The sequence below is a fragment of the Dermacentor variabilis genome, chromosome 4 (assembly GCF_050947875.1).
Source record: "Dermacentor variabilis isolate Ectoservices chromosome 4, ASM5094787v1, whole genome shotgun sequence".
Classification (NCBI taxonomy): domain Eukaryota; kingdom Metazoa; phylum Arthropoda; class Arachnida; order Ixodida; family Ixodidae; genus Dermacentor; species Dermacentor variabilis.
The window spans coordinates 91,307,791-91,320,958 of record NC_134571.1 but is presented as its reverse complement, the minus strand read 5'-3'; the positions used below and the strand labels follow the sequence as shown (position 1 = coordinate 91,320,958).

The 13,168-nt window shown below is 46.8% G+C and overlaps 1 protein-coding gene across 3 annotated transcripts in view; it reads left to right on the top strand.

The window, feature by feature from the left end:
• Positions 1–13,168, top strand: part of LOC142579494 (cell adhesion molecule Dscam1-like) — a 605,191-nt gene that overhangs the window by 398,827 nt on the left and 193,196 nt on the right. For all 3 annotated transcript variants that reach the window (XM_075689738.1, XM_075689737.1, XM_075689739.1), the window contains exon 5: positions 6,101–6,409. In XM_075689738.1, coding sequence (XP_075545853.1) covers positions 6,101–6,409 — 309 coding nt within the window. The remainder of the gene's footprint in view (positions 1–6,100; positions 6,410–13,168) is intronic.

Sequence of the window (13,168 nt, the reverse complement as noted above, 5' to 3'; positions counted from 1 at the left end):
TTCCAATACGGTAGCTGTAGGAGTTTGTGAATGCTACTCCTACCCACAGCCGACACAGCAGTGTTGCGTCACGTCGTGGAAGGTTCGCTGGTAATGTAAGTTTCAGTGATGGGTCGAGGCTGTGTAAACGACACTTACGTTGCAGCTCGGCATCTTTCTTAAGAGGATGCTTTAGCTCGGGTGCGCCTATCTAAATACGTGTAGAAGGGGAATTCGTTTTTCTCGGCAGCCACTGCAACAAATTTGACGAAGTTTGTTGCATTTAAATGAAAAACTTGTGGGGGGGGGGGGGGGGGGGGCGTATAGTGACTGCTGGTTTCGAACTTTTCATTTAGGTCGTAAATATTTTATTGAAAATTGGCCAAAACCGCAAATTTTCAGAAAACGAAACTATCAAGTTTAAAACTCTGTAACTCAAGAATGAAAAATGATATCATAATTCTGTGGATTTCATCTAATAGCACATCTACAACGGACAAAATTGGTACGTTGCACATGACTCTTAAAAATTTAGTATTATGAAAACACGGCTTTTTCTGAACCTTTGTACACAACGTAACCAATTCACGTAAGATACAAATTTACATACAAAATTTGTCCGCTTTGAGTGTTATAATAGATGCCGTTGACAGAACCACGATATCTGTTCTTGATGCAGAGCTTTTAGGTTGTAAACGTCGTGCTATTTTTTTCGAACTTTGAAATTTTTCGAAAAATTTTAAACAAAATTCACGCCCTCAATCGAAATTCCGCTTCCAACAGACACTACAATTTAACTTTCTCTCTCAAATGCAACAAATTTCATTGAAAGTGATCCATAGGTTATGTCAGAAAAGCGTTTCTGGTTTTACATGTATTTGAATAGGCCGCGTCGGAGTGGGGCCCGAGCTAAAGATTCCTCCTAAACAATTTGTCGAGGGATCAAATACATGAATAATAATTGCATTGCCATTGTCAAAGTTGTTGCAAACGAATTCTTGAACACTACGCACTGTAAGGACAATAAAAATATATCATTCTTCATAAAAGAATATACTCGTATGTGCCAAAAATTGCGTCCTAAATAACTGATATCAATGCTTCTGTTTTTTTTTTGTCTATTTATTAAGTAAAGAAAGTATCACACGAACTTTAGAACTATATCAGTTGGAAACCAGCAAAGCAATGCATGCCGCTGATATGAAAAACGCAAAGGCAACGAAATGAACAAGTTGAGGACAAAAATGTTAATGAAACTTTGTCATTCAAGAACCGTGTTTATGTTCGTGTACGTATGCAACGGCCAGTGCAAAATATCAATGACGCGGGCATTTCTTCCAATGTATTACGCAGGACCAGTTGTCACCGGTCGTGTATCGTGAGTAATTGCATCGAAATTATAGTCGCAACAGAGAGCACGTATAAAAAGCAGGAGTTCTGCAAAATATACGAAGGCGAGTCAAATGAAAGTGAGCCAGTACGAATATATGACAAACGAGGTACTTTATTAAAAAGTAGTCTCCATCAGCATTTATACATTTGTCCCATTGACTAAGGAGTCGCGTGATTCCGGTCTTATAAAATTCCTTGGGGTGCTGCTTCAAAAAGTCTCCAACTGACTCTTTCTCGTCATGGTCCGACACGAATCTGGTTCCCTTTAGCAGTTTTTTTTCGGTTGCCCCAAAATGTGCATGTTGCAAGGCGAGAGGCCGGGGCTGTGTGGCGGATGTTGCAGCGTTTCCCACTTGAACGTTGCCAGTTTTGTATTAAATACATCAGCGATGTGGGGACGGTCATTGTCGTGGAACAAGAAGACCTCATTCTTCAATTTTCCACATCGTTTTTTCTTGATTGCAACACGCAGCCGTTCCGGCGTTTGACAGTATCGGAAACAATTGATAGTTTCTCAAGACTTAGCAAATTCTATCCGTAGTGGTCCCTGACGATCAAGAATGAAAGTCAACAACACCTTTCCGGCGGAAATGATGGCCTTTGCTTTCTTTGGGCGTGGTGAATTCGAATGTTTCCACTGTAAGATTTGCCGTCTTGTTTAGGGCTCCTAGTAATGGCACGATGGTTCGTCCCCGGTGACAATTGCAGACAAGAAGTCGTCACCCTCATTGTGATACCGGATCACGTGAATCTAGGCAGCGCCGAACCTCTCCGTCTTCTGGCAGTGGTTCAAAATCTTGGGCATCCATTGCACACACAAAAGTCGATGACAAAGACGTTCATGAATTATGGCGTGAACCAAATCGTGACTGATGTTCAGACGCTCTGCCAGTTCATCGATGCTTATCCTAACTTTTGCAATTTTGTTAAGGGTGATTTCTCGATGGCTTTAGTCCCGTCTTGGATCGTCTTTGCAACTTTCACGTCCTCCTTTGAACCGTTTGCTCCAACGCTTCACAGTGGCCAATGAAATGCGATGTTCAACGTACACGGCAGCCACAGGGCGACTAATTTCTTTTTACGAAATACCTTCAGCAGTAAAAAACTTCACGGCACCACACTGTTGAACTTTTGGAGTTTCCAATATGTCACGCAACCATGTTCAACCGAATGTATGAGAGCATTGCAGAACCTTTATCCTCAAACCTGCGTGTCACTTTTGTAAATGAGATATCCCTCTCTTCTACGCACATGCCTCGCATATAATGAACCGAACCATTATTGCGCGGGGTGGATAGGCTCACTTTCATTTGACTAGCCCTCGTACTTTAGAAATGCGAAGGTACAATGGGATATACAAATGCGAAGATAGAGCTTGATAAAGGGCAAAAAAGTTCCCTGTAAATAAAGTTCACTGCACGTATACACAAAATCTCCCAACAAGATACTTAAGTATACGTATAAGTCTCCAATAAATGTTCGTATCCAAGAAAAAGTCACGGTGTACAATGCGTCAAACGAAGCAAATAAACATGTTGCGCAATCACAGATTCACAGAATCCTAGATACCGCCCCCACTCCATCCAGTCCCCCCGATGTATCGCGCGCGACGGTAGATGACTAGCCTGCTCTCGGCTTTTCTCCTTTGCGCACACAAGAGTGAGTCACCATCATCGGCTCACCCATTCCAGCCCCCTCCCCCCTTCCCGTACGCTTTCACTTGCACCTACAGCATGCGGCGCTCCGTAACGATGTCATCGCCCTTGGACTTTATACGAAACATGAGGTCGGCGGTGACAGCAGGAATGCGCTTGTAGTGTCCATATAATTGCTATCGCAACAATATAATAAGAGTATCCGGCAACTGAAGCATCCCGTGGCACATTACTTTCCGCAAAGGAAGAAGTAACAAAATCGAACTTTCACCATGCAACAATTCGCTCGCCGCAGCAATGTATTTTTTTCCTTTTGTGGGGCGGGGGCACCGAAATTAGAAAACCCCAAGGAAAATATGTTGGCCACAACTGAATGCCTACTTTGCGCACCTAATGTGGCTACCGAAGGAATCTAGAAAAGAACTAGAAAAGAAGACGCTTTGTCCACAGAGAACCATACGCATATTGCTCGGTATCCTACACCGGCGAGCCAAGACTTTCCGGAGAGGTTGCCCTTAAGCGAACGCGATGCAATCCGTTTAGTCCCCACAGTTATGACAGCGAGCGACCATAGTTTCTTTTTCTCGTCTGCTAGCCAGAAAGCGTCTAAAACTCTACCAGGCGAAAATCCACTCGGCCAGAGCAAACCAAACACGCACCGAAGTGCGGCGCACGGTGGTCAGGGCAACACGAGAAAAACGTATGCGCTCTGGCTGGCTCTGGCAGCCCGCGGGTAGGGTAGCAAGACCAAAAAAATCGAAGACGCTCGATGTGTCCTCGCGTATAAAAGTCAAAGTAGGAAAAATAAATAAGAACGTAGTTACTTTGGCTGGCTTTAGTGTCTTAACATGGATGCTTTGGCGTGTAGGTGAAAAGAAATGTGATATTTTTTTTATGTGACATGACGGAACAAATGAACCACCACAAGGATTCGCCTCATCGGACCTCACTGCGTGCTTTGTCAACTTGTCTAATAGTGGGTTGATTTGGCTTGTCCCGTTGTATGTTCCAAGGCCAGACTTTAGAAACATCAATGCATGTACCTTTGGCGTCAAATGTTTATAACAGCATTAAACACACAAAGTTCCGCAATTGAAAATCTAAAGCACTACTTTGGAAATGTCAGTGCGCCTTTCACATCGAAAGTTTATTAGATTTATACCCGTAAAATTTCGGAATTGATATCCGTGTGCTCCGTAGATTCCGCGGACTCCGCAAGATGGCGCGGTGAGCCCGTTTGTCATCAAAACGCCATTGAAACTTTGTGCTCGGATGGGGCTGCTTGCGTTATGTGACTCCCGATGCATGGACGTTGCCACGAAATCCAGCCCGAGTTTGCAATCTTCGCGGTGAAATGCCTTTTCGAGCATGAAAAAGACATTCTAGACAAAATCCCGAATGATTTCCGGCGCCGGGGGTTACTTTGGTCGCCGGTGCATTGACAGCACGAAAAAATCTTGGGGGGGGGGGGCTGAAGCCCCATAAGCCCCCCCCCCCCCCACCCTGGCTACGCCCCTGCCCTTTGACTACACACGCAGTTTTTGTTAGTAGTAATTCCGATTTTCTTGTCTGACATACCTAATCTCTTTCACTTTTTCGGTGGCTTTAAATACTCTCGATTCTCTAAGTGTTCTGCGTCGATTTCTGCACAAATGTTGTGAAAATCTTTCTTTTTTTCAAGCTGTAAAGCAGACTCATCGTCACTGGCGTCAAACAATATCTTACAGAATCTTTTCTTTCGATATAGATAAGTTGCGTTGTTTTTCTGCCATAATTTCGAAAAATAAAATATTTTATTTAAAATAAACCAAGCCACACGTAAAGACACCAAGTATGAAAACTTATTGTACTCAAGCGACTATTAGAACATAAACGTGCCACCCACACGCGAACCCAGCCGATTGGAATCTAGCATTCTGTTGCGGTACACTGGGGCACATATTTCCCAATACCTTCTTGCTGCCAAAAAAGAAAAAAAAAGTATGCGGGACTCTGCTATTGCAAACACCAGATACCACTGGAGCTGGGGGAAGGCCAGTAAAGTAGTGCCAAACCAGACAAAAGACACTCGAGCGCCGGCAACGTCGCTTTTGGCGGACGCCGTAGGGACGCCTAATTAACGCTATGAACGTAAGTAATAAAGGGTAGTAACAATATATGCCATAAAATTCGTCTTTTTTCATTTTTGAATGCTATACCTTCGAATCTGGCGCGAAATCCTTCGTCTTATATATATATATATATATATATATATATATATATATATTGACACAACTATATTTGGCAGAACCATAATGCAGCGGGTATGCGCCAGTGGGGACGACGCTGAAGTAGCGCGGGTTTTTAGGTGAAGCGGGGAAAACGAAGAAGACGTTGTTGTTTTTCCCTTGGACGACTGATAAAGTGCGTTTCTTGGCGGTGCTGCTACGCAAACTCATCGATCCCACGTCGTTACAATATATATATATATATATATATATATATATATATATATATATATATATATATATATATATATATATATATATATATATATATATATATGTTCACATTTACATCACATACAGCAATTCTTGTCGGCAATACAGGTTAATTTGAGAGTTTGATTTTCAGGAGGCTTCCAAACCTCCAGAAATATGTTTATTTAGGAGAACCGGCACTATGCAAAGTCAGGTCTGTTTGTCATAGTTTGTTCTAGGTGTCGGTGTAAACTACTTTTCTTTGTGTCTCGTTTCTTGGATGACAGCGTCTTTACAAAGCTTAGATAATGAGAATGTTACGCTGTTGTTTTGCCTTAAGTAAGACGGGTAACCTTACATTAACCGATAATTTTATAACGCCAACTCAGGTCGGACATCATATTTCCGTAAGCGTCCACTAGTGTGGGAAAAAAATCGGCGCATTCGTCATGCAACGAACGGCTCTTTTTCGGAGCAAGTGCAGTTGCTTCAAGTTACTAATAATCGAAAGGCCACCGGCTGGTGCCAAAAGCACGTACGAATGAAAAGCGTTGTGGATTCTGCGCCGGGTACCACCGAGCGTAATTTCTTGCCCGTTTGTTGTCTTTACTGCAGAGCCGCACAACATGGTGCCACCCCGCATCACCCACCGGCTGGGCCAGGTGACAGCGCTGGAACACACCGAGGCCGTGCTGCCCTGCGTGGCCCAGGGCTACCCTTTGCCTGCGTACCAGTGGCTGAGACGTCGCGAAGGCGATGCCTCCGCTAGACCCCGGCCTGTGCCGCTAGACGGCGCTCGAGTAAGCATGTCCTCGGGCAGCCTGTTCATCCGCTCCGTGATGGCCGACGACGCCGGCAAGTACTACTGCGTCGTCAACAATACTGCTCGCCAGGACAGGGCAGAAACCGAGCTGGTCGTCTATGGTGAGTGGTCTGCCGTTTGCATCGACTTGTGATGCACTCGACTTGCATTCACCGAGGCTACTTAGTTTGAAACACCATTCGAAGCTTTAAGCACGTCCGTTTGCTGTTACCGCTTACAGAATATCGCAATGCCCGAGGCATATACTGCAGTAGTAGTGCTGCTGCGACATCTTCTGAAGTTTCATTCAATGAAAGTGTGTTAAAAATGGTTTTGTGTTGCACACGCCACCACGCAGAATACAAAAAAAGAAAAAGTAAGAGAGAGAGAGAGCTCCATTATACGTTAATGACTGCGTTGCTACCGGTGTATCTATGGCGTCAGCTATGTAGAACATAGCCTGCGCATTGCCATAATGCTTCTGTGGGCCGTGGTTAACTCGACGCCACAAGATGGTGTCCCCGGCGCAGCTGTTCACGCCTGCGTCCTAGTATTCCAATTTACCGCAGAAAGTGAAACCAATACGGACAGCCTACAGCTCTCTGTTATAACGCTTAATCACATCGTCACACCCCCAACCTTTCCGTAGGCGTTAGCCCCAGAAGACTGAATAAAAACCTGCAGTCATAATTTATACCTATGCGACCATCGGTCGGTGTGACGGTAGCTGAAGAGCTGACTCTTCCTAATATTTTTGATCCAAGGATATTCTTGACGAAGCCTGTAGTTTTCTGTGTTGCTAGTTGGACACTGCTGAAGGGACAGTGATAGATGCGGAAGTCCAGCATACTTGAGCACGCAGTACTAACACGTCTACATGATGCAATTTCAAAGTTACAAGATCATAAAGCACGAATAGTGCTATAATGGGCAGAAATGCGGGAGAGTGTCACGATAAGAAAATATTTCATAGTACAATTTAGGACGGTGCATCAAGGCTGGGCTTCCCTACGGTTAATTAGCAACGTTGCGTAATCTCCGCCGAAAGCGACGTGGAAAGAACTAACCATGGGTGCTTACGACCTCGTTAAAGCCTTATTGCCGTATAGCACATTGCTAGCATAGGGATGCGTCTACCCAACTCCAAGATACCTTGCAGAAAGAGGGGGAAAAAAAGAGGCACATGACGACATCGTTCTTCACAAGCCAGTGCCTACATAGTTCTGCACGCTGCGGTCTATCTTTTAGCCTCGGACGCTGGTCAACGCGACAGCAGTTTTAGCGATTAAATCGCGCGGACGTGGTAATGGGGCGATCGCTTCTCATTAACGCCTGACAAATAACGAATCGATGACGTCCGCCGCGCGCAACTTCGCCGCCTTTCTCTCGCTTTCTGCATGGGTGCCCCCCCCCACCTCCCCCCGCTTTCACTTCTCCATCTCCGGGTTCAGTTTCGGAGAGGCGTCTTTATTCTAACGGCCGAAAATGAAGGGATTAGCCCGAGATTTATTGAAGCGATTAGACGCGCCTCGTGAGATTGCTCGTACTCTGACGGGAAGCTGGGCTTCGGTATACCTCCTGCCCCCTTTTTCTTTCTCTGTTTGCGGTCTAAGGGGAAGGACTTTGAGAGAGAGAGAGAGAGAGAGAGAGAGAGAGAGAGAGAGAGAGAGAGAGAGAGAGAGAGAGAGAGAGAGAGAGAGAGGGGGGGGAGGCAATGATTGAAGCTGCGGATGGACGTGTGATGGCGATGTCTTGCGCGCCAAAGCTTCATTTTGGGCCCGCTACTGCGAGGAACAGGCGAGTGAGCTAGGTGTAATGAGCTAGTGCATCAAAGAGATGGCGAAACGACACGTGCTTGGCTGCTTTCTTATAGCCATTATTTTTGCTTCTAGATTGGAACAAAGAGGGGGGAATGGGGGGGGGGGGAATCTGAACCGCGCGTTAGTTCGCTAAAGATTGAATGATTTTTCTTCCTTTAGGTAAAGTTTTCAGGCCGTCTTGGAGGTACAGCACGAAAGAAATGTCGGCATGATGCAAGGTCTAAATGGTAAGGCAATGGAGAAATAAGCAAACTGACAGAGGAATCGATGAGAAGCCAGTGATGCAAGATTTAATGAAAAGCATTACAAAAGCCGCGAGTGAAAAGTGCTTCGTTCACTTTCACGTAGCTAGAACGTTGCTTTCGTTAGACGCATGGTATTCTACGAAGTGTCTCAGGGGATATGGCTTTCCGTTGCTAAGCGCAAGGCCATAGGTTCGGTTTTTGTTCCGCCGTGACGAGGTTCTGACAGAGGCGTAAATGAAAAGCGAGCTTGTATACGTAAAATCACATGCGTGTTGATCGTTTGCTCAATCTTAAATTGAAGTGCTCCGCCGTCCCTCTCCCCCGCGCTCTTCTTCCCCCTCGCTTCCCTCACTGCACTGTCTGTCAGGGTCCAAAGCTTTCCTTGGGAACGTGAGGCACCATTAACCAGTCGGTCAATAGTTACACCTACCACACTGTCGCGCTGTAAGGTTGGCGGTTTCCGTCGATTGAGCGAAGTAACAGGGGAGCAGAAACAGGACAGAGCTCTTGCGACAACTTACAAGCATTGATAATATATAACTACGGAGTGATGTATGAGCGGTGGTCCGGTTTGTGCGCGCATTACCTTCAAGGCACTTGGAAAAAGAAATAAAAGCTCTTTCCTAGTAAATGGTGGTGTCATTTGTCGTTCTCTAAAGCGCAGCTTCGTATTATTACGAATACTTTGTAATCGAAGTCAAGGTGAGGGCTATGCGAAAGCCTCACTTTATTCTTTCCCATAGAACAGCCCCGCAGCTGCAGCTAATTCGACGCGGCGAATGGTAGCAAACAGGGAGCGCATCTGGTTGGCGTCACTACCTTTGCGATCTCTCTCTTCCTTCTTCCTTCCCTCCCTCTCCTCCTCTTCCTTGGAGAGAAGCTGATAACCATACCAGGGTGCCTGTGAGCTTATCAGGCTAGCTACACATAGAGTGAGCATTACAGCTGTATAATTTACGGTGTCATAATATTAGGTGTGTGCCTCAGGAGAGTCCATAAAATTGAAAAGCTATAGCACGCGCGCGATGTGCACATTTTCCTTTGGGCTTATAGCGCGCACGCTTCGGCGCTGCAGCTCCGCCTGAGCAAGCTAAACGCAAACTAACAGTCCCGAACAAAACACACAGATTGTGTACCTCTGCACTACTTCCCTAATTCACTGCGCCGCCAGGTTAAGCCATATTACGCAAGAATGCAGCTTTCGAAGAGCAGAGAAGCGCACTGGCGTTCCGGATTCCCTTCGGTATGCAAACACACTGACTATCGCAGAACGCGCACAAGCGGTCGTCTTCGGAGCAGAACAAACACCATAAGACTGAAGCGTGGGGACGTAGGGACATGTGCTGGGGCCCTTGTCGCCCTGGTTACGCTCTGAAGTTGAACATCTGCCAACATTCCCAACTCACAGTCAGGGTGAAGTATATAATGCCACTGTCTGAGAATTTTAGTGCGGGCCAACGGTTCATTGATTACTTTATAGATTCACGGACTTGTGACGTGGAGAGCAAAATCCATCTGTTTCAGAATAGCTCTTCAGCAAAATAACGCAAGAGAGGAAGGCGCTGCCGTGCTTCGACGAAATGATTACGCGTTCTCATTTTGCGGTCGAAGTATCATTCGTTTCACATTGGCCGCTGGCATATCGTTGCTTTACAGGCAAGCTTAAATATATTCAAATGAACCAGCAGAAGCTAATCGTACGTTGTAAGCAGAGGCAGCAGAAAAAGCACCACGCGAAAGAAATGAAATTATATCTGGTACGTTTCTGTCTCTGCACGTGGACTCGCAGTATGAACTTCTCGTTTTATTTTGCTCTGGGTGGATAAATTATACCATCCGAATGCAGAACACGACTCTATTTCTCCTGATATTAGCTTTCTCGAGCAATGGTACAGGATAATATCGGAATCCACGTGCTACTATATTGCCTCTTTTGTGCAAGATATAACCTTCGGGAACAAGATAGATTCAGACACGGGTCACCCGCATACGAATTCGGACATCTACTGGGCAGAAATCTGTAAACTATGCTTGAAGTCCATAATAAACATTCGAACGATGACTCCAGTAATTGCTGCAATGCCAGCCATAAAATCGCTTCTCTCGCCGTGTCCGAAACGTTATAACTGCAGTTGCACTATGAGGGTCGCTAGCGCCATTCCAGATATTTTCTTTATTTGCGAGTTCCATTAGCCTAGCACAATCGCGTAGCCCAGCTTTTATAAAGGAACGGCCGCGGAGAATTGGCGAACAAGATATCCCCGGCTCCGACCGGTCGATCCATAACTTTTTTTTTCTTCTTAAAGAGACATCAACGTTGAGCAGATATTGATGGTTATACCACGAGATTAAAAAGAATTGATCGGCTGGAGTCTATATGCATTCGGCGCAGAAGCAAAAGTCTTCGTGCACGTGCTTCGAAAGCGGGAGAGGCACGTGTAATACAAATGTGCGCTTACCGATCTGGGATATTAATGGCTCGCGCCTCTGCTGACGGACTGCGCTCCGTATACCTTGGCGGCAGTATATCTAGCTACGGCGTATGAACATTTATCAGGTCCACTGAATGGCAAGCGAATATTAATAGAGATCTGCAACGCACGATAAGCTGAAAAAAATAAAAAGAATACCTCCAGCTCACATCAGATTTGGGAAAGCAAACTAGACAAAGCCACGGCCAATTTAGGTGAACGCACGACGTTAAAAAAAAAGCTTTTTATTCTTCCAACGACGGTGACCTGAGCGACAGACAGGTGTATTCGAGCGCGTTGTCTAGCTATTTTTGACGCCTTTCAAACCCCGATCGTCTCACTTCGCGTAATCGATCTTCGAGCCGCTGTTCGAGTTTATCACATACAAGTTCAACGCTGCTTCTACGAGAGGCTTGGAACCACTAGGCGTGGTTCTCAGCTCGCAGAGAAAAGTCAGTCTACGCTAAATGGGGATGAGCCTCGAAATTGGCGGCGCCACCGAATCCTGCCTCATTTAGAATGTATGCAAACACGCGCCTCAAGCGAGCGCCGCACGGTCTCTATCTAAAAGTGTCGTGACACATGGCCGCGACGAGTCTCCGTCCCATTTGCGCGACTTATTTAATATCCCTCATTAAGTCCGGAGGTGGGCAATTACACTCCATCCACTCCTTTCTTTCACTACCCTCCAGAGTAGTATTCTGCAGCGCTGTCCCAAAGCCACGCTCGACATATTTTTTTTGTTCATTGAACAGAGGTGTGGGCGGGTAAACGAGGGGTGGCGGAGGGAGGAATGAACGGGGGAAGGGAAGGGGGACGCAGGGGGGGAAAGGGGGGAGGCGAGAAACGAGGCGAAGGCGGGAGTGCGCGGCATACAGACTCCAGCAGTCGTTGGTTCATGCTGACCATTGCGCGCAGCCTGCTTTATGTTCTCCGTCAGAAATTCGACCGACTCCCGCTTGCTCGCTCACGAAGTGGCCTCCGGGGAACGGGCCGAGGCCTTCCTGTATGGCCAAAGAGGGCACGACGTTAGTGCCGGGACCATTGGAGCCCAGCGGCGAAACATTAAACATCGACGCGGCCGCGCTAGCCGTGGGGGCGCCGCGCAGCGCATATGTGTGTGAAGCGTGTGCGGTACACGGGGCTCTGATAGCGCAGCGGCGCATAATTAAAGCGACGTATATTTTCGGTGCCGACACGTCGCTCGCTGTTCCAGGACCCGGCCGGGGCCGCCGTCGCCGCGTGGCCAGCAGGGGTTTGAGCGTGCGCCGTTGCCTGCGCCTTGCGCTTTGCCGCGCACCACCCCTCCCCCCTCCCCCTTCCTTATTTCTCTCCCCACCTCGGTCCTCCTCGTCGTTGTTCCTCTACCTGATTCTACGCTTCTTTCTTCTCCTTTTCACTGCGTTTGCTCTTCGCGGGGACTGGCAAGAAGCAAGTGAGAAATTATTCAGAGGAATAGCGTCTCGGGCCTCGCAGAACTTCGTGGAGCTTTGTTTCCGGCTCTACAGCCTTTCTATTTGTTCTCAACGACACCCTCCTCTCCCCCGAGATCTACTGCTTCTGTGGCTGAGCGCGTTTTTCGATGGCCTGCCCCGGTGTTTCACGCACCGGATTATGGCTGTCGCGACACGGTGAGGCACAGCCAGAAACGCACAGAAAAGGAAGAGATAGAAAAAACGAAGCCTGCGTGTAGCGAATTGCTGAAGGCGCCAATGAATAACGCAACCCGGCTGTTGCAACGTTAAGTACATCAAAGAAAGAAGTATAGAGAGAAAATATCCGCCTAGTGCTCGACGTGACGCTAAAACATAGAGTGGGTTCAGTGTTGGCGTAGAAAATTAAAACCGCGCTAGCCCAGAAGCTCATGAGACTGGCGCGGCCTTTCTATTGCACATCCATATCCACGAAGCCTTCAGAGAACAGCTACTAATGATTGAGAATGCAAAGCATTTCTGCATCAGTTAACGTGCGTCGTAGTTCAGCACAAAGGTTTTGTAATTGCACGGAACGAAAACTTTTGTATACATTTTCTTGCCCCAGTCGCCAGTTCTGCGCCAGGAGGCAGCCGAATGCCATCGAAATACTTTATATGTAGAACGAGTTTGAAGGTTTGCGTAACCTTCGTAAAGCTGGGCGTGCTTTACCAGGGCGAATAAAAAAAAATTTTTGCACCAATTTTTTTAGCCAAATTACGGCTGTCAGTGCGAAGTCAACATATCCATTTCCAGCCGTGCACCTCTCTTTGACGGGCCTGGCCCTTATCTGTCGGTAACTCTGCGGCACTGCGCTGCTGTCAGTTGTTGAAGATGGCGGTTGTGCTTCACGTGTCCACGGTGTACGAGCAA